This window comes from Mastomys coucha, unplaced genomic scaffold, assembly GCF_008632895.1.
Source record: "Mastomys coucha isolate ucsf_1 unplaced genomic scaffold, UCSF_Mcou_1 pScaffold8, whole genome shotgun sequence".
Classification (NCBI taxonomy): domain Eukaryota; kingdom Metazoa; phylum Chordata; class Mammalia; order Rodentia; family Muridae; genus Mastomys; species Mastomys coucha.
In genome coordinates this window covers 38383268-38405420 of record NW_022196914.1, presented here as the reverse complement: position 1 = coordinate 38405420, position 22153 = coordinate 38383268, and the positions used below count along the sequence as shown (strand labels likewise).

General features: G+C 34.1%; 1 protein-coding gene across 4 annotated transcripts in view; it reads left to right on the top strand.

The window, feature by feature from the left end:
• Window positions 1–22153, top strand: part of Slf1 (SMC5-SMC6 complex localization factor 1) — a 72701-nt gene that overhangs the window by 12967 nt on the left and 37581 nt on the right. For all 4 annotated transcript variants that reach the window (XM_031359895.1, XM_031359896.1, XM_031359894.1 and 1 more), the window contains exons 5-12: window positions 3175–3337; window positions 9710–9850; window positions 11171–11311; window positions 12213–12356; window positions 14383–14517; window positions 16745–16798; window positions 17808–17966; window positions 19560–19723. In XM_031359895.1, coding sequence (XP_031215755.1) covers window positions 3175–3337; window positions 9710–9850; window positions 11171–11311; window positions 12213–12356; window positions 14383–14517; window positions 16745–16798; window positions 17808–17966; window positions 19560–19723 — 1101 coding nt within the window. The remainder of the gene's footprint in view (window positions 1–3174; window positions 3338–9709; window positions 9851–11170; window positions 11312–12212; window positions 12357–14382; window positions 14518–16744; window positions 16799–17807; window positions 17967–19559; window positions 19724–22153) is intronic.

Sequence of the window (22153 nt, the reverse complement as noted above, 5' to 3'; positions counted from 1 at the left end):
TTTTCCTTTGTCTTGTTTTTGGCCTTGGTATTTTCAAGATTTCACATTTTCTTTGACTGAGGTATCCATTTTCTCTAACTTATCTTCAACACCTCAGATTTCTTTTTTACATGTTGTGTAATCTCTTGGTAAAGTTTACCTCTAATATTTTTCCTTGACATCCTAAATTTTTCATTTCCAGGATAATTTAGTTTGGATTTTCTTTAGTGATTCTCTTTCTTTATTAAACTCTAATTCATGTTTTGGATTGCTTTCCTTTTTTTCATTGAACTATATATTTGTGTTTTCACACTCTTTGATATATAATATATTCATATTCTCTTTAAGGTTCTTGAACATATTCATAATTGCTCTTTGGAAATACTTTTCTTGCTGTTCAATTATGTTGCATTTCTCAAAGTCTACTGTAGTGGGATTTCTGGGTTCATTCAGGTGAGGGTGCAATTGTCTTAGATTTGGGCTCACTGGTACAGTGTAATTCTGTATGCCACTGAATGCCAGAAAAGTAAAAGAGATGGGCTAGGAGAAAAGACAGTCTTGGACTGTTCAAAAGAGCTAAGGGGATCTGGTCCACATCAAGAGCCGTGGCTGAGTATCCAAGTGGGGGACTGGTAAGAGGAGGGTCTCCTGAAAGTAAGCTGTTATAGGATAGAAATATGGCTGAAGGGACCTGGATGAAAGAGGTTAGGAGACCCTGGGTATGATGGTTTGTATATGCTCAGCCTAGGAAGTGGCAATATTAGAAGGTGTGGCCCTATAGGAGTAGGTGTGTCACTGTCGGTGTAGGCTATAAGACCCTTACCCTAGCTGTCTGGAAGCCAGTATTCTGCTAACAGCCTTCAGATGAAGATGTAGAACACTCAGGTCCTCCTGCACCATGCCTGCCTGGATGCTGCCACACTCCAACTTTGATGATAATGGACTGAACCTCTGAACCTGCAAACCAGCCCCAATTAAATGTTGTCCTTTTATAAGAGTTGCCTTCATCATGATGTCTGTTCACAGCAGTAAAACCCTAAGACAGAAGTTGGTACCAGGAGTTGGGTATCGCTGTGATAGGCCTGACCATGCTTTTGTCCAGAAGAATGTGGATTTTAAGACTTTGGATTTGGAAAGCAATGGAATGCTTTAATTGGGGCTTAATGGGATATCCTAGTAAGAATATGGAAGACTTTGTTGCTGAGAGTGATTTGAACTGTGCAGACCTGACCCAAGAGGGTTCAGTGGAGAAGAATTTCAGTACGTGGCCTAGAGACTAATTTTGTTGTATTTTGGTGAAGCATGTGGCTGCATTTTACCCTTGTCTGAAGAGTCTACCTAAGTCTAATGTAAAGAAATTTATATTAATTACATTGACAAAGAAGTCTCAAAAAAGCCCAGCAGAGACTTTGTTCTCTGGTTAAGTCTTATGAAGAGTGTTTTGAACAAGCGTAGCAAGCTTAGAAAGGAAAAATATTAAATATATGATTCAAGTATCAAAGGGGCACCAGGAAGTAAGATGGAGCTGAATTCTGTGTTATAGGAGATAGCAGATTGAGGGACTAGGACATTGGAGCAAGATCCTTCCCAGCTACATTTAGATTCAGGCATGATGGCACACACCTTTAGTCCCTGGAGATAAAAACCAACCGATCTCTTGAGTTCAAGGCTAACCTGAGATGGAGCAAGTTCTAGGCAAAGAAAAACTTAAGTCAAGGTGTGGTGGTACTGTACACCTTTAATCCCAGCATTGAAAAAGTAATAAAACAAGGTGGGGTCAGGGGCACATGTTCCAGCCCTAGCAAGCAGCAGAACTTGGCAGCTTTGGATACAGATCTAGCTTTAGAGTCCAGAATAGAAGGGACTACTGTAGGGACATTTGATGCTGGTTAGCTAGACCTAAGAAATTAGTGGTGATTAAAGAAGAGACCAACATCACTGGGGTGAAATCTTCTGGGAAGTGTTTTCTGAGAGCACAAAGAAGCTGTGTCCCAGAGATAGCCAAGGTTGTACCCCCTGCAGCAGCTATACTTGGTAATGAAAGTAGCTGAGGCTTGGCACCACTAAAGCCACCTAGGAAGTTTCTCTTTGATTGTACCCTTTATTTTAACTTACCTTTTCATGAAAGTCCTGTGACTAAGAATATGCAAGTGAAGACATAGTTTCTTGTGACAGATTGCCAGTGTAATGAACTGTCACACTAGCTATACATTGTCATTAAATTTCTTTAAAACTTACTTCATTGTTATGTTTTCTACTGTTCTTTTTCTTATTTTATTCTGCAAAAGTGAAATAGTTACTGTTTATAACAGGGCTTATCACTCTTGATTAGCTTAATACCTTGATTCTATCATATGTTCAAGATAAAATGTGACTCTATAGATTATTTGGCCTCTGTTGCTTTCTAGATCCTAAACAGAAACAAAAACAATAACATATTTGAATGTGTATGTCTGTATGTGTAATATCTTCTGAGTCCTAATATAAAAGTGTCCTAATATGTATAAGCATTTTTTTCTTATTTGTTTTGTTTTGATTGGTGAAACAGGATCTTAGTTATATATCAGATTGACTTAGAATTTATTCATTTCACCTCAGCGCAACTTCAAATTTAGATTTCTGCCTCTGCCTCTTCAAATTTTATAATTCTAGTTGTATGTTACAAAGCCTAGCCAAAGACTAGGCAGTTAAAGGACTTTTAGTAGAGTCTTGGTATCCTCTGTGTGTGTGTGTGTGTGTGTGTGTGTGTGTGTGTGTGTGTGTGTGTGTGTGTGAGATTCACTAGAATTTCCTTGAAGGTGTATTTTGCCGTCCAGGATGGCTGTTTTCTTAAGCTTTTTTCAGTGTTTTAGTTTTGCTGTGACTTGTTTATGTCATTATTCATCTTTCATTTTTTAAAAGGTCTAATATGAAGAAACAGAAAGATAGAAAGGATAGTGAAATTCTTAAATATCATAGGTTTTAAGAAAGTATTATAGGTGTTAACTGTCCATAGTCCTCAGTGACTTAAAGGAATGACCTTTTTTCCAAGAAATTTTATTCCTATCCCTAAGGAACTAATTGGTGATTGACTGAATGACCTCAATTTTTCTAATGCTTTGCTTTTCTCTTTTCTTTCCTTCTTTCCTTCTTCCTTCCTTTCTCTTTCTTTCTTTCTTTCTTTCTTTCTTTTTTATTATCTACATTTTTATTTAGAGTTTTGGAGGCTGGAAAGGCAAATGTCATTTTACCAAAAAGTTCTTCAAGTGGGATAACACATGTGATTGCCAGTAATGCAAGAATCAGTGCTGAGAAAGAACAAGAAAACTTTAAGGCTCCATTTTATCCAATTCAGTATTTAGGGGATTTTCTCTTAGAGGTAAGTAAAATAAGTATTACACATTTTTTAATTTCTTTTTATGAAGTACCTAATGAAACAAATGAAGATATCCCAAGACATCCAGGCTCCCCCTTGGATGCCAGCATTCAAAGATGCTCTACTCTCAAGTCCTTTATGTAAAATAGCATAGAATATACCCATCTTTTTATATATGTTAAATTATCTCTACATTATTACAATGCCTGCAAGGATATAAATACTTCATAACTAGGTGTTGCACTCTGTGGAATTACAACTACAAGCCTGTACATATTCAAGAGATATTGGATATAATCATGTTGAATCCATGAATTTAGACATATAGAAATGGAGGACTAACTATATTAAAATTTAGTTCTAAATTTTGAAAATGTAATAATTAAAACATGAGAATAGTATGTTTTAAGGCATTTATTTTCAATTTCTTAAATAGCCAAAAGTAAGGATGTAGATTTAAAAGAAGCTTAGATATAAACTTGTTTTATTTTCAGTGTTTACTTTCCCATAAATGCTTTAGTGATATATGCTAAAAGTTTTAATTATTTTACTGTCACACTATAATAAGTAGTAAAGAATGCATGTCATAAATTTTAACTGTCTTTTTTGGGAAAGAGAGAAATATTTCTAAGATTTAGAAATAATTTGCTGTCCTGTTCCCCCTTCTTTGTCGTATAATACCAATTCTCAAGTTTTTGAACAGGAATCAAACTCCAGAGGGAACTCCTAGTAGATAAGTGAGGAGTAACATGAGCTCGGGGATTTGTGATCACCTTTTAGAAAGAGGCATGCTTCTTCCACTGTACCTCACTTCAGTGAGTACCATCCTCTGCTAATTGTACAGAGTGCCAGAGACCTTGAGTCATGTTCCAAAACCTCCCTTCTCTAATTTTCTTTGGTTTTTTATTAGATGTTTTCTTTATTTACAATATTTCCTTTCCCAGGTTCCCCTCCAAAAAAATAAAATAAAATAAAATAAACAAAAACTAAAACAAACCCCTGTTCCCTCCCCCATCCCCCTGCTCACTACCCCACCCCCTCCTGCTTACTGGTCTTGGCATTCCCCTTCATGGTAAAAGTCTTGGAAAGATCAGGAATTCAAGACTCATACTTAAACATAGTAAAAGCAATATACAGCAAACCAGTAGCCAACATCTAATTTTCTTGTATCCAGTCCTTGCTAAGATGTTTCAATTCTACTTTATATATTTCAGGAGTCAAAACTGTCATTTTTTTCTAACTTCATACTAACATCAAATCTTTGGTACCTAGAATAAATTTCTAATGATATTCTACTTTTGACTTTGTCTTTTCTATAATTATGCCCCAGTCACCTTACACAGAGCCTAGCACATGGATTCTTATTTCATATTTGTTTGATAAAACAGAAATTATAGAAGTTATTTGAATCTTATGAGAATACATATAACTCATCTTTCTATACTCACCTTTTTCTGGTGACAGTATGTCGGAAACTTGATTTTAGTTCATGGAATGTATCTATTTGAACTATGAAAAAAGTCATTATCCTTGACAGTGATTGCCCTAGAAATGAGCATGTGATCAGATCATTGGGACACAGTAAGAAATATGAGAGTTAAAATATTTCTTCCTCATTCTTAAAGAAAAAAAGCCACCAGCAAGCTTGCCTCTCTAGATAAGATTATGAAATAATTTTTTACTAGTAGTTATTCTTTGACCATGAATAGTACTAGACTTAAAAAGACAGCAGAATGTTGAGATAGAATCTGGACACTTTACATAGCCCTAGAGATAGGTGCCTATAGTTTCAGAACTCCTGAAGACTGAAACACAAAGAATACAAGTTCTAGGCTAACCTGGAGAGCAGGAGTGTGTTACAAACAAACAAACAAACACAAGAAATCTGAACCCTTGGTGATACCTGAGTTTCTGGATTTATCCCAAAACTTTTTGGCTTTTGTTGCCATTTTGTATGCTAATAATTGTCGTGTTGAGTTAGTTTCAGTAGGTTTTCTAGTACTTGCCACTAACGATTGAAAGTCATTCTTAATTTCTATTTATATCTGCATTATATTTTCTATAATGATGAATGATTGGAGCATAGCATATGATAATTATATCGTCTTAATATATAATAAGAAATATTATAATGTTTAGATTTTGTTTCTGAAGTATTAAATAATAGCAAATATGTCAAAAAAAGTAGCAGATAGCATCTAGTTTATATACCAAGTTTTAAAGTACACCATCTTGTATGTCCTGGATCAGACTGAAGTACATCAAGTCTAAGTGAGAAAAGCACATTGTGACTATATCTAGGAAAATTCAGAATGTTTACTTTCAATTCTGTGGCATAGAACTTATTGTACACCTCATATATATTTAAGTATCATCTAAGAGTCATGGCATCATCTTTAAAGTGTCATGGAAATTGGCTGAGTTAAAAATAACAGTCAAAAATACTATTGTGTTTAACACTTTAAAACTTTAGAAAGCTGAGTGGCAGAATTAGTTTAATATTTAGTGTAGGTGGAAAACTGTTACTCTGCAATGCATTATAGTTATGAAACAAGTAAGAACAGGTATCTATCTTTGAGGTATTTTACTATTTAGTAATAGAGAATATATGGAAATTACTAATTACAATTTTTAGTAAAATATGGATTAGTTAAAAAGAATATGCAAAGTAAAGGAAGACAGGGAGGCAAAATTACTAATATATATTACTTGTTGATCTAAGTAAGGTTTTTCATATAGGAGAATGCTTAAACTTTGGACTATTTAAGAAAACTAAGATCTAGGGAGATAGCTGACTGGGCAAAGTATGAGGACCTGAGATCAGATTCTCTAGAGCCCATATAAAGCGAAACATGGTAGCACACATCTGTGATTCCAAGTGAGATGGGCAATGAAGACAAGCCTGTGGGCCCATTGGCCTCTTATGCACAGCAGCAAACAATAAGAGATACTGTCTCAAACAAGGTGGAAGGTAATGACACCTAAATTTGTCTTCTCACCTCTACCATGGCACCTGTGTGCACACACATCATATATACACAGATATGATGTGTTTTTCTTAAGGGAATTAGAATGAATTGCAGGAATACCAGGAAACAAACAGACTTTCTGAGTTAAACCATTTTTTTTGCTTAGATGTATAACTTTACTTGTTCTGAGACATCAAGGAATCACTTGTTCTTTGCCACTAGTACGTGCAGTAGTGTGTTCTTAGTGTGTGAAAGCTAAGTCCTAAGCTTGCTGTGATTGTGAGAATTGTTAGCTCTGCTGCTCCATGCCAACAGAATGGACACCATGCTAATTACTTTACAGGCCTTCATATTTAAACATCTATTTCTATGTGATTGGTTTATAATCATTCCAGGTAGAGTTGATGAAATTGAGGTACAGTGAATTAAGTAAATCACCCAACATCCCATAATTGTCATATTATCAGACTAAAACAGCACTCAGTAACTTTTTTTTTCTTTTTACTAAAATCTATATTCTCATCTCCATTTGCCACACTTCCCATTTGTGGTATTTTTAGGTTTTATTCACTAACTTTTTCTGTAAGTAGTTAAAAATTATTTCATAGCTTTAAACAAAACCATAAGATAATTGTTAATGATAAAATCCCCATTTAAGAATCATGGGAAAAAACATAAAACTCTTCTGCACCTACGGCTCAGGAAATCTGAGGAAGAGGAAGTGGAAAGATTATAAGATCCAGAGCATCAAAGCGGTTTCTTTCAGATCTTACCTTTGACTATGTCAGAAGCTACACTTCTAAAGACTCATCAACTTGACTGCATAACATGAGCAAAAACAACACCAATAGACATGCCAAAGTGCATGGGTGAAAGCCTGCTAGGCTTCAGCTGTACACAAAGAGCGAAAGGCAACTAGAGGATGCTGGGAATGGGAGAAATAATCTTCAGGAAGACCACAACAATTCCTTATCCAATACCAAGTGGTCAGCCCTGAAAACATACAAGTATTTGGAGTATGTACACATATACATATGTGCATATAATAGTGAACAAAGAGTCATGAATGTGAAAACAAGCAAGGAGGGTTTGAAGAGTGGAGAAAGGTGAAGTGGCAGAATTGTTTTATCGTCTCCAAAAGAAAAGAAAAAGCTGTACTCCACCCCCCAAAAAAATCAAGGAATAGGCAAGCAGAGTGTCACTCATCTAGAGTCCCAGCATTTGGGAGGTTGTTGTAGGAGATCACAAACTCAAAGCCATTCAAAGCTGCGTAGAGATTTCCAGGCCAGCTTGAGCTAGATGAACTCAATTAGTCCGACCCTGTTTTGTTCTTTCGAAAGCTATAAGTCTATTAAGATCTAAGCATTCAAAACACTATTGTTTGTTGCTTAACTCCTTTTGTTCTTAATCTTGTTATTAAACCCATAATCCAGTCTCATGAATTCTTTTACTCAATGACAAAAGCCTTGGCAGGATATTATAATTAGACCTTGAGAATAGAGTATATCTACACCTAATTCATGAGAGTAAACTAAGTTAAACATCTGAAAGAAACAAACTAAGCCAACTAACTTTGCCACAGTGATCCTGCTTTGCAAACTTAATATACTTGCTGAATCAGCAGCTTTTAGTTATTCATTGACATAGCACTGCACTGTATAAAATAGACTAAATTGTGGAGAAAAACCTAAAATGCTTAAAACCTAGGCTGATGCTAAACAAATATTTATAAATAAGGAATAACAAATGCATATATTTAAAATAATCTCTAGAAATCTAATGAGTAATAAATTGAAAAAATACTTCCATTGTCAGTTTAGAGAAGGGTTTATATTAACCTTTTCTTTTGAAATAAGATTTTCATTATTTCTTTGAGAATTGTAAGGTGCATATTGATCATCTTCACATCTTCAACTCCTCCCAGATTCACTCCCACCTCCCTGTGTACCCAATTTTATGTACTTACTCTTAGTGTCCCCATTCTTTACCCTCTTCTTTCTTTCCTTCTCTTTCAATCCATGGAGTCCAGTTTGTTGACCAATTATTCTTGGTGTTAGGCTTACCACGGAGTTGATATACCAGAAAACTTACTCTTCTTTAATCAGCACCTAATAATTGCCAATAGTTCTTCGGCTAAGCATGGGAATTCCATGTCCACTCACACGCCAACATTGAGATAATTGTTTGGTTTGAGCTTGACAGGTCTTGGGTGTACACATTTACGTATGTGCCTGTGCATGCCTCTGTGTGTGTGTGTGTTATATGTGCATATGTGTAGGCAAGAGATCATCTTCGGGTATTGTCCCATGGAAAGCCATATCTATGCATGGCTCCAGGGATATGTACCACACTGTAGGTATTGAGGGAACAAAGAAATGGCAGATAGATGGACACGAAAAGCTATGAATTGGGCGATCTAGGCTCTCAAATGGAGAAGCCTTGGTACTCCTGAAGCTTAGCATTTATTATATACAGTGGAACAGTGAGGTGGGGTTTTGCATACAGCTGTGCGAAGACTGAAAAGGTAAACAATTTATCCACAACTTGACCAGATCTAGATTGTACCTTATGGGGTATATGTAGGTGCACATAGGGTCCACTTTTAAATGTAGTGGCCAGCTGGTGAGTATGGAGGCTAGCTGTTAGCCTTGGATAGCATTTCTTGGGAACCATCCACTTTATTTTTTTGTTCTTAATATTGGGTTTTTGTTTTATTTATGCTTTCTGATCTTTTTTTTTTTTTCTTTGATTTTTGTTTCTTGAGACAGGGTTTCTTGATCTTGCCAAGTAAATTATGCTAGGTAGCCAGCAACCCCCAGGAACATGTTTGTCTCCACCTCCCAAGTGCTGGGATTTTAAGCATGTGTCAACAGACGAGGCTATTTTATGTGTCTGGGTTCTAGGGATGGAATCCAGGTCTTTATGCTTATATGGCCAATAGGTTACTGGCTGAGCTTTTACCAGCCCTGAATTGTAACTATAACTAGCTCAGGACTCTGTAAATTGTGCTCATTCTTTATAACTCATAGATAGGATTGTTACTAGACAAGACAACCTTTCTATAGGTGGGCAATTTTTAATATATGATTTGTAATCTTAATGTTTACAAGGCTTTATAAAGTACTTTTGCCCTTGATTTCTTACGAGACAAAGTATTCTTGGGGGGAGTGTTTGTTTATTTTTGTAACATATAAATCACTAATATTTGGAAAGTTTGCTGTAAGTATTGGCCTATTGCAATATTCTAAAAGTGTTTAATAACCTTTGTTTTAGGAAGATTTGTTTGACTAAGAAAGTAATATGCAATTATATATTAAGTTGAAGACCATAAACTATATATAATAACTATGCATAGTAACATTATTATACTTACTTAATGGCCTAAAAGATTTTTTATCACATACAGAAAGAAATTCAGAATGATGAAGATTACCAAATCACTTCTGGTTGGACCAAATACAACAATCAAGAAAAAAGCAAAGATTGTAAGAAAGACATAGGATTTCTTGAAATGAAAGGTGCTGCAGAGAACATGTATAGAACTCAGGTAAAGTTTTATGAACTAGACATTCTCTGATTTTTCCTAAAGATTTATAGAAAAGAGCCTGTTCTTGGTAAAAATATTTGAGATCTGAAAGCTAGCATGTCAACCTACCTTTTTAGCCTGTGAATTGAGCATATTGGAAAATTTGTGTAGGTCTGTGTTTTAGGTCTCTTTGAAATAATGCATATGTGCCTATAGAAATGTGGAGTTCCTCAAATATGCTATATTCTCAGCACATGCTAATTATTTGAAGCTTTTGTATGCTTAATGTAGCATGTGCTTTATAGAGCGTTTCCTCAGCTGTGAGCACTGTTCATAAACAATATAAAGTCAAAAATAGAGTTTGCATTCATAGAATAAAAAATTTAAAGCAAATTATTTTGAATTAACTTGGAAAACCAAACAACAGAAAAAAAGAAAAAAAACCAGTAAGACTGCAGCACTTGTCCAATATGTCAGACATTAGTGATAGACAGCAACAAAAGTATTATTAGTTCTAGTGCAGAAAAGCAAATGCTTATTTCAGGCTATGTTTAATAGGTTTATTTTGTTAGTTTATCAAGTCAGTAAATCAATAGGTACTAGTCTAAAAGATTTTTATGTGTAAATAGAAACAGACTGTATTCATGCTAGGAAATTTGGAAGTTTTTAAATTCTGCAGTTTTTTAAAAAGACAAACATGACAAGATTAGCTAAGTTAAAGCTTTACAAAATTAAAATACTTCATCTATTTTGCTCCACCTCTTCCTGAATATAGTGGTATTTGTGTGCCCTTTTAGACTCCCTTCTATAATCTTGTTGGCAAGTTTCATAAGAGGTTTTTTAAATTGATGTGTCTGAAATGTGAGGTCACAACTCATATGCACAGTTTTTATGTGTATCAAAGAGGAAGTTACCACAGGTGATTCTGTTTTTATTAAACAGAATATATATATATATATATATATATATATATATATATATATATATATACACACACATATATATAAAAGATAAAGAAATTATTAAAATAAATTTAGAAGGATATATGTAAAACTAACAAATATCTCATATCTAAAACAAAATAGTTTGTAATACTCTACTCTGAATTAAATTAGTAAGTATATCTGGTAATTTACTATTTATAAAATGTGGCAAACTAATACATATGTTTTCTGATAGTCTGTTTTGTATAAGAATGATGTATTAAAACTCACTTTATATTTTAAATTTAATCTCATGTGTGTTTTATAAACCTACTTTCCTGAATTTTTTATTGTGACTTCTATTAGTTTTGTTGAAGCTATATTTAACTCAGAATATAATTATTTTATATACATGTAGAATAAAATGGAAAATCGTAATGAAAATGTTGAACATCATTTTGTGAGTGAACATCACAAAAAAAAATTCAGAGACTTCAGAAAAGATATGAAGTCTGTTAAAAAGAGAAATACATTCAGAAGACATGGACATGAGAATCAGGTAAAATTTCACATATTAAAATATTCATTTTCTTTTATAGATCCTTTCTAAATTTACCAAATACAGTATGAGTCATGAAATTTCTTGCAGAGCACATGTACCAAAGTGGTATAAGACATTTATGTGATTTGTTTTTGAAGGAAAAAAAAAATGTCTGTTTATGAACTCATTTAGCCTGGGAAAGAATCAGTCTTAGCAACTTTTATGTCATCTCTGTGTCATTTCCTAACTATATCTTTTCCATTTTACCCAGAAGTATCCCTTACTTAAGAATTTGTGTTAATTTCCTTGTATATCATTTTAGTTTTTCCAATTAGATGAATCCCAAACAGTAGTTAGCTTTGACTACTAATGAATATATGTAGGTCAATTATTCATGGACATTTCCTTCACTTAACATGGCTTGTTGTTTAACTGTGTTACACTTTTAAATTTCATCCAGTTTTGTGCTCATAAGGATTTGGGTTTCTTTTTTTTTGGTGGGGGGGTTGTTTTTTGTTTTGTTTGTAATTATCAAACAATTCTGCTGTGAGCAGTGCATATTCTCTTGTGTGACTCTTGATACAAACGTTGAGGGATTTCTTTGGCTGAGAATGTATTCCTAGGAATGAAGTTATTGATCATAAGGACAATGTATGTTACTTGTTCTCCATGATGCTTGGCTGGTTTCCCAAATGTTTTTGTTTGGTTGGTTAATTTCAATTTTCTACTGTATACACACTTGCAGGTGGATGAACTTTGCCTGTTGCATAGAGCAGAGCTCTGTTGATAAATATGTTATGATTATGCTTATATAATTATACTTATGTATAATTATAATCCTGAAGCCCTCTATTTTAACCTATGGATTTTGTAACATTTAATTCATATTCTGGTTTGTTTAATTGTGGTCAAAATACAGAAAGAAACTAAGAAAAAGGATAAAAATAGCCAAAGGAGTTACATTTTGAGGAAAAAGAACAAGAAAGAAGGTTATTGCAAAACTGATGATGCCCATGACACAATTAGAAGTATGTTGAAAAAGCACATGCATTACAGAGACCAGGTAAGATTATAGCATATTTGGCTCTCGGTTTTCTTCATAACCTAGGTAGGTAATCTGATTAGTAAGGTTGCTTGCTGTATTAAATTCTATATACTTAAGAACAATTCTTGCTTTAGTATTTATACTTAGTATTTATAATTATCTGTATCTATAAAAAATAGTTTTTATATGAATATATAAGGAAATTTGGACTAATCATGATTCTCAAATTAAGCTGTTTTTTCATGAATTAAACAAAAAGAAAAGAAATATCTAAAGAGGAGAGAATTTCTTTAACATTTTAAATAATTTTGAAATTATAAGTACATTTTTCCTTCCTTTTTCTACCTTCAAACCCTGTCATTTGCCTCTTCCAATTCTCCTTCAGGTTCACAACCCCTGTTTTCACTAATGATTGCACACATATATTACACGTACATATATATATGTATATATATATATTCCTAAATATAACCTCTTCCATAGAATGTTACTTATTGCATGTAAGATTTTAGGACTAACATTTTGGCATTGGACGATGTGTGATTTGCCTGGGGAAGCTTTCCCCCATCTAGTTTGGCATATCCATTGGTGTCGTCCTTGTTCTAGTCATGTTTAGGCAGTTATATTGGTAAAAGGGTATAGGTATATCTTCTGATACTACTAGGAGACATAGTCTCACATAAACTCCCTGATCTCCCTAGCTCTAAAATCTTTTCAGCATTTCTTCCTCTAAGTCCCCTGAGCCTTAAGTGTGTTTTGTAGGTATATCTATTGGGACTGGAATCTACAACTCAGCATGTTGATTGTATGTGGTTTTCTGTAGTGGTCCCTGTCTGTTGCACAGAGTTTTCCTTGATACAGGGTGAAAACTACCCCTGTCTGAGGATATAAAATTGCTGTAGGGATTATGTTGACTTAGTAAATTAAAGGTATAAATTCTCCTCTAATAACCCAGACTTCACTAGCACTGAGTAGTTATTTTAGGATTCTAGTACCAGACATACAGTATTATTCTTGTTGAATTATTGGTTCCTACCATAATATGCATGCCACTCCTACATCCATAAGATTATTATTATGCCCTGCTATTTGTTGATGTGGTTCACAGGCCTCATAGCTGGATAGGATTATTGATTGCCTTCCTCCTTTTGAAGCTTGCATAGAACTTTAAGTATATGATGTCTTCAACAATAAGGACTTACCATCCATCTCTTGGAAGGTACAGATAACCAAGGGCAATAGGAGTAGGCTGTATGTTTTGGAAGTCTCCAGGATATCCCTGGCCATCAACTCAGAAGAGGTCTTGTCATGTCTGGTATTGGGGTTTTTGTTGGGTATCTGAAGGCTCTTGGAGGAGCACTGTTGTGGTTGTTTTTTAAAATGTAAAACTCCACCTTAAACTAAATCTGTATGTAGTTTATAAAATCTCTGCAAATGCGAATGTTGTTTCTACTCTTGTTTTTTTCTAGTAGGATACAGAACCAGTTATAATAAAATCGTTTGTCTTTTAAAGCATATTTTTCTTAGATAAAGTTTTTCTAAAATATAACTTTGTTTTATAGTCTAACCCAGAATATGTGTATATAGATTGAACCTTCTAAATCCAAAGATCAAAAGCCTGAAATACTTGAATCAAATGCTTCTTAGTGATACATAATGTTGAAAACTTCTGATGTAAAGCAGAAAACTATGCCTTACTAAATGTTATGGGCCAAATAAAACATGCTAGGTAGACATAAGTAGTGTATAAAGTAACCTTCAGGTTATGTATATAAAAAGTATAAAGAATATAAATTAATTTGTGATTCAAATTGGGTTTTATGGTAAGTTCAAATGAAAGAATCTTTTAGGTGGTAAAGATGTAGCTCAGTGTGAAGCTCTGGCATACACAGGGTCCTGAGATCAAAACCAATACAAAGAAATCACACATGTAAATAGCAATTAATATTTTGTAAAATTTAAGTAGGTTTTCTATAATCTTTATTTTTATGTGTATAAAATACTGTTTTTAGAGCAGTATCTAAAGTTCTTTACATGTATGCAGAAAGAAATGAAGAATTCTCTTCTTACTGATGGTGCCAAAGAATCAAAGACCAAGGATGTCAATACAAGAATGGAGCTCACTGAAGTAAAAAATGCCTTAAAGAAGCAGATATACAGAGATATATATAGAGCTCAGGTAAAGCTTATCACATTAAGACTTAGATGACTGATAAGTATGTTTGAATTAGGGATTGCTTTAATCAGAAACTTGGTGTGTAGGAACTGCTGTGATGTGTGACTGGATACTTGTAGTCTGATATCTAGAACAGTCTAGTTTGTTGTATTACAGTCTTTGCATCTATGAATAGTTAATGAAAGTATTTGAAAGTAGTTGATTTATATTTTTCTTGTTAAAGTAGGGGACCATTTTTTTCTGCCTTTGTAGTTCCAGAGTAGAAGCCAGACAGTTATCATCTTGGAATTTATAACTCTTTTTAGTTACAAAGTTCAGTGTATTTAATGCCTTCATGGGAAATCTATGTATTTCTTTGCCAATTACTTTTCTTGTATTGTTTTCCATTGGCTTGCTTATTGAACATTTTTGTAGAACTTTGTTGAATCAGGTTGTTATCTTTTTTTTGTTTCAGGTATTTTTCATTATAATCTTTTCTGAAAATTTACGAGTGCAAATATTTTAAAACATTACAACTTTTTATGTGTGATTATTGGGAATCCTTGATGCACTTATAGATTCTTATAGAAAATGGTCTCTCCCTTATATTATTAAGTATTAAAGTGCTAAGGACAATAGACAACTTCAGATTGCTAAAGTAAAAATGACACAAAGTGGTCCCAAGAAACAAGCTGGAGTAGCCCTTCTAATATCAAATAAAATTGACTTTCAACCAAAAGTTATCAAAAACAATAAGAAAGGACACTTCCTACTCATCAAAGGAAAAATCTACCAAGATGAACTCTCAATTCTGAACATCTATGCTTCCAATGCAAGGGCACCCACATTCATAACTGAAACTTAACTAAAGCTCAAAGCACACTTTGCACCTTACACAGTAATAATGGGAGACTTCAACACCCCACTCTAGGCAGTGGACAGATAATGGAAACAGAAACTAAGCAGAGATGTAGTGAAACTAACAGAAATTATCGAACAAATAGATTTCTCAGATATCTACGGGACATTTCATCCTATAACAAAAGAATATACCTTCTTCTCAGCACCTCTTGGTACCTTCTCCAAAACTGACCATATAATTGGTCACAAAACAGGCCTCAACGAATACAAGATAATTGAAATAATATGATATATCCTATCAGATCACAAGGGACTGAGGCTGGTCTCCAATAACAACCAAAACAACTGAAAGCCCACATACACATGGAAGCTGAACAATGCCCTACTCAATTATAACTTGGTCAAGGAAGAAATAAAGAAATTAAAGACTTTTTAGAATTTAATTAAAATTAAGGCACGACATACCAACATATGGGACACAATGAAAGCAGTGCCAAGAGGAAAACTCCTAGCATTGAGTGCCTCGAAAAAGAAATTGGAGAGAACATACACTAACAGCTTAACAGAACACCTAAAAGCTCTAGAGAAAAAAAAAAAAAGGCAATTAGACTCAAGAGGAGTAGACAGCAGGAAAAAATCAAACTCAGGGCTGAAATCAAGCAAGTAGAAACAAAAACAACTATACAAAGAATCAACAAAACCAAGAGCTGGTTCCTTAAGAAAATCAACACGATAGAAAAACCCCTAGACAGACTAACCAGAGGATATAGAAACAGTATCCAAATTAGTAAAATCAGAAATGAAAAGGGAGATATAACAACAGAAACTGAGGATATTCAAAAATCAGATCCTACTACTAAAGCCTATACTCAACAAAACTGAAAAATCTGTATGAAATGGATAATTTTCTAGACACATACAAGGTGCCAAAGTTAAATCAGGATCAGATAAACCATCTAAACAGTCTCCAGTGTAGGAGAATGCCAGGGCAGAAAGGTGGGAGTATGTGGAGCATCCTCATAGAGGTAAGGGGAGGAAGGATAAGGTAGGGGGTTTCCAGAGGGTAGACCTAGAAAGGGGAGAACATTTGTATTATAAATGATGAAAACCTTCACACACACACACACAAAAAAAAAAAAAAACATGTTGAGGAATAAAAAAAGAAAGGAAGTTATTTTAGTTAAGGAGACAACTGAACTGTTCTGCTCTTGAGAATGCTGTTATCCTGAAGTGTTGAAAGTTACTAATTTGAGCCAAAATGAGTATCAGATTAATTTTAGCTATTAATCTGTTCTTGAATCTGTTTTGAATGTCTAAGGTTTTGTGCTTTGTAAGATGAAATATATTTTCAACTTAAACTGTTAATATTAATTATATGGTTATTTTGTAGGCTATCCGATACAACTGCATTAGAGTAGATAAACAGCCTGTATACAATGTAGAGGTAAGACACTTCGAGTTGGACAGTGATTGGGGACAAAAAGTAAAAAAAAAAAAAAAAAAAAAAAAAAACAGAAATTGGGTGGGAAAGAATTATCCTGTTGCAAAATATTTTCAACACAGCTGTCAATTGTGTTGAGAATAATGAAAATGTACGTGGTATTTATTATAGGCCAAATATATATTTTTTTCATATTTTATAACTTTTATAAATACTACTTTTGTGTTAAATTCTTGTATTTTATTTTCTTTATCACTATTCATTCTTTTAAATGGATTGTGTAATTCCATGTGGCCTTTAGAAATTTTTAACAATTAATTTTGAAAGCATCATATTATGACAGTTAAAAATTGTAACTTTTTCAAAACTCTACATTCACATATATAAGCTACTAAGTTCAGTTATTTCCATTGTTAGAAATATTCTGACCAAGGAGGAATGTGTTTTGAAGTACTTCAGTTATATTTATATAAATCCATAGAATTGTTTTAAGATTCTTTCATAATTGTTACTGTATCCAGATCTGTATTGTTTATTTGGTTCAGGGTCTCTCAGTGGCTTTGAGCTTATTAGTATGTTCTTGCTAAATGAACTCCAAAGATCTACATGGTTTTACATCCCTAGCACTAAGACTAAAAACATAAACCACTATGTGGGTTTTTTTGTGTTGTTGTTGTTGTTGTTGTTTTGTTTTCTTTTGTTTTGTTTTTTGTATGGGTTCCAGTTATCAAACTTACATACTCAAGTTTGGAAGGCAAGTACTTGATCTTTAAGATTTTACTTAGAGGAATATTTTATCTTACTGAAAAATAATATAACAGCTAATAACATTTTTGTATGTCTTCTAGTTATAAAATACAATAATTGCATATTATTTGTTTTGTACCAGAAAGGTTTAAAGGTCATGCTACCTGTCACGTAGTAAGGACAGGAGTTGTTTATATTATTTGGTCAAGATCTGATCTCAGAGTTCAACTTTTCTTCTTTCAGACATAAAATTATTTTTCCTTAGGTTAAAAATTCAGAGTTCCCCAGAGGAATATTAAACTTAATTGAAAGCCTCATAGAGGGACAGTTCTTTAAAGAAGCCATTGAAGAACTTTCCTCTTTGCAAGCCCATTACATCCCTCCTGTGTGCCTTCTCCATGCCCTTCTAGAGAATGTTCTGCAGGTAAGAATACTTTGTGCACTTAGAATCTTTTATTTTTTCAAAAAATGTTAAACTGTGAATATTTTATGATTTTTTTCACCACATTTTTCCACTTTTTGTATTTTTTAACTATATCCAGTTACTACTCTGTATGAGTTAGTTTATTATCATCTCAAAATGTCCAAGATAACTTTGTCTTGAAAAAGAAAAAATAAGGATGGTTAGAATTTATTGTATGAAAAAATATTGTTCAATTAAAAAAAAGAAAAATAAATGTTACCTGGTTTTATTTTCTGTAACTGTAAAGTAACATAAAGCTGGATTGTGGTGATCTAAAATGCTTCTAGCAAGCATCATTTTATTTTTGGTATATAGGCTAAATTTTTGTAGTTCACAGGAGTAGTTAGTGGCAGGTATGGAGAAGAGGCTTTCTATCATGTTCAGCAGGGTGCTAGTTTATATCACAATAGTTATAAATGATGCTGCAGGAATTTTGAAGATGAGCAAAGCTGGTGTATAAGGAGTTTCCACTTCGACTTCCTTTAAAATGTGCCACGGACTGGGATTTCTTACGGGGTCCTTTGTTCCGCGGGACGAGGGGTTCTGGCCAGGTGTGCACGGGATTCGGCTTTGACAAACAGACTAGACACGAGTGGTGTAAGGTCTGAGTGTATTTTTCAAATATGGAGTCAGGTTTATATAGTCAATACAGAAGGGTTTGAAAGAGTCAGGTGGTACAATGGTCAAGATACATCAAAACAAGGTGCAGGTACATCACCCTTTAGGAACACAATGAGTCAGCAGCAAAGTAAATACATGTTAATTTAGCAGGAACTAAACAGGGATTACAATCTGAAAGAAAGCTAGCTCTGACTAAGGTGACCTTGGCTTAGGAGCCAGGTACAGATAGTTCCTCTTCAGTTTGTTGTTTTGGTTACAGACTGGGTGGGTCTAAGTAAGTTCCTCAACTATGCTATTTTTCTGGACTAGTGGAGATTAGCCCCAGGGAACACTTGTTAAGCTGGTTCCTAGGAGTGATTCAGCTGCAAATCTAATATGGCCTGCCTTACATTGACTAAGAATGAGAACTTCACCTGATCTTGCCCTGGGATGGTGCTCTCATTCTGTAAGCTTTAATGCCATACCCACAATGCTGGAGGCTATTAGTTTGAATGGCTTAATATTCCAAGCCAGGGTTTGACTAAGATGTTGGAACATTGGTGAAGGTCAGAGAGCAATGTCCGAATTTTCTCTTGCTAGCTGTAAAGAAATGATATCTTGGTGAGTTCCTAGCACACAAGTACGAGGAAATATCTAGGCTACCTCTGAGTTTGGGGTGCCAGGCAACAATGCGGAGGCAAGAGACTGACTTTCCATGAAGTTTACGCCTCAAATACCGCCGTCACGCAGTGTGCGTGGCAAAAATGATCTTTGGGAACTCTATCATCACTGTCATCATGATATGAAAACTTTATATGTGCTATCTTAACAGTTAAGGTTTTTTGATGTGTAGATCACAAGGTTAGGCTAGAATTACTGTTTTAGTTTTAAACTAAATTAACTGGTGGAACTGTGTTAACTACATTATTTTTATTTATTTATTTTAAATAATAGGATAAAATAGACACATTTTCTGGTCGATACTTTCATATATTGTCAGCTCTTCTTCATCTGCATCCTCCTTGGAAGTCACCAGCCATGTTAAGATACTACTTAGAGCTATTTCAGTGTCCAACTTGTATGAAAGGAGCCTGGGCTCTCATGGAGGTGCTCATCAGGTATGTTATTTCATATGAAGATGTTTTGTCTAATAGGTATTTTTCTGTATTTTAGATACTAATTTTAAAAGGTATCTTCATACTGTTAGAAAAATATGAATACTTGTGTTTTGTATTCTAAAACTTATAAAAAGGGCAAGTTATGTTGGTCATGTTTGTCAATATTTTGTTAATATACTAAGTATATAAAATAGACTCCAAATAATAACAAATTTGAAATTTTTTCCAAAATCTGAATTTGTATATTTTTCAAAGAAAAGTTACTGAGTGTAAGTTTCAAAGTTTAATCATAAAGAGCATAAATATTTATCAATATATACAATATCTATTTTTGGGGTTCATGTTATTATAAATAGACATTTGACTTTTTAACCAGGACCTGTTGTTTTCCAGATATGTCATTATTCTACACATGCCATCTCTCTAGGCCTTCCTTTGTTTTCTGAGTGTTTCCAGGACACTTTCCTGTTTTCTTTTCTCTAGCTAAACTCAATATTTTATGATTTCTACTATAACTTTGAAAGTCTTCCTTTATTGGGAAGACTGTTTTGGTTTTTGGGTGTGTGTGTATGTGTGTGTGTGTATGTATGTATGTGTGTGTATGTTTATTGCATCCACAAATTTCCTTCATATAAGGGAGAAAAGAGAAGCTAGGCAAAGGTCTGGTCTTTGTAAATTTCTGAAGAGCATACCCAGGTTTTGTTGCAAAATAACTGGGAAGAAGCATATCGCGAAAAGTAATGAGAATAGATGAGCTAAGTATTAGTCCTTTTGGTATAAACAGTTAAGCGGGAGTCAGCAAAGTTCTTCCCATAGGATCAGGAGGACCTGTGTTCAGTCCACTGAACTTAAGTTTTGGCCAGGAAGTGGAGGTATATGCCTTTAACCCTAGCACTCTAGAGACAGAGGCAGGCAGATCCCTGAGTTTGAGTCTAGCCTGTTCTGCTGAATTTTAGGATAGCCAGAGCTACACAGAGAAACCTTGTGTAGAAAAAAAAAAAACGGAAACTGGTATCCTGACAGTGCTCCTATATAGTTCTACCCACTGGATAGACAGAGACTGGAGAATCACTGAGACTTGCTGACCAACTAGTCTTATTCCATCAGTGAGTTCTGGCTTCATTAATGGTCTCCATTTCAAAAATTCAAAAAGATGGTGGCAGATGTTTGAAGGAGATACCTGACATCAACCTCTAATCTCTATATGCATACAAACACCTACGCACATAAACGAACACACAAAGGCAAGGTAACCAGAGATAGAAATGGAAAGCAACAGATGTTGTTGATTTAATTGATAAGAAGATAAGAAGTTAATGATTAATATCAATGCATAAAGTTGTCTTCATAAGTCTTAGAATTCATTAGTGGTCTTACTTTCTCTTTAAAAATATACTGCATATAAGAAACATAACTCAGTGACAAAGACAGATACTACCTCTGAGTTAAAAAACTGAAAAAAGTGTTCCAAGGAAATGGTCCCAAGAAACGACCAAGAGTTGTAACCCTAACCCATTCTAATTCCCAATAAAATAGATTTTTAACCAAAAGTTATTAAGTAACATAGAGAAAGAATCTTCATATCCATTAAAGGAAAAATCCACCAAGTCTCAATTCTGAATATCTATGCCCCAAATGCAAAGGCACACACATTTATTAAAGAAACTTAACTAAAGCTCAAAACACACATTGAAACCCACACAATAATAGTGGGATAATCAATACCCCACTCTCACAAATAGGTCATTGAAGAAGAAAATAAACAGAGACACAGCTATTAGAAGTTATGAACCAAGCAGATTTAACAGATATATACAGAACATTTCACCATAAAACAAAAGATTATACATTCTTCTCAATAACACATAGTACCTTCTCCAAAACTGACCATATAATTGGTCACAAAACAGACCTCAACAGATACAAGAAGATTAACACAATCCCATGCATTCTATCAGATCTCCTCTGACTAAAGGTAGACATCAGTAATAACAAAAAATAACAAAAATCCCATGCCCATGGAAACTGAAGAACTCTCTACTCAATGATAATTTGGTCAGGGAAGATAAAGAAAGAAATTAAAGATATCCTGGAATTCAATGAAAATGATAACATAGCATACCCAAACTTATGGGACACAGTAAAATCAGTGTTAAAAGAAAAATTCATAGACTACCTGCCCTCCTAAAGAAATTGGAGAGATACTATATTAGCAACTTAACACCGCATCGCCCCCCCCCCAAAGCCCTAGAACAAAAAGAAGCAAACCCACCCAAGAGGAATGCAGGAAATAGTCAAACTCAGGGCAGAAGATCAACCAATTAGAAACAAAGAGAAGGATACAAAGAATCAGCAAAACCAAAAACTAGTTCTTTGAGAAAATCCACAAGATAGACTAACTAAAGAGCCCAGAGACAGTATCCAAATTAA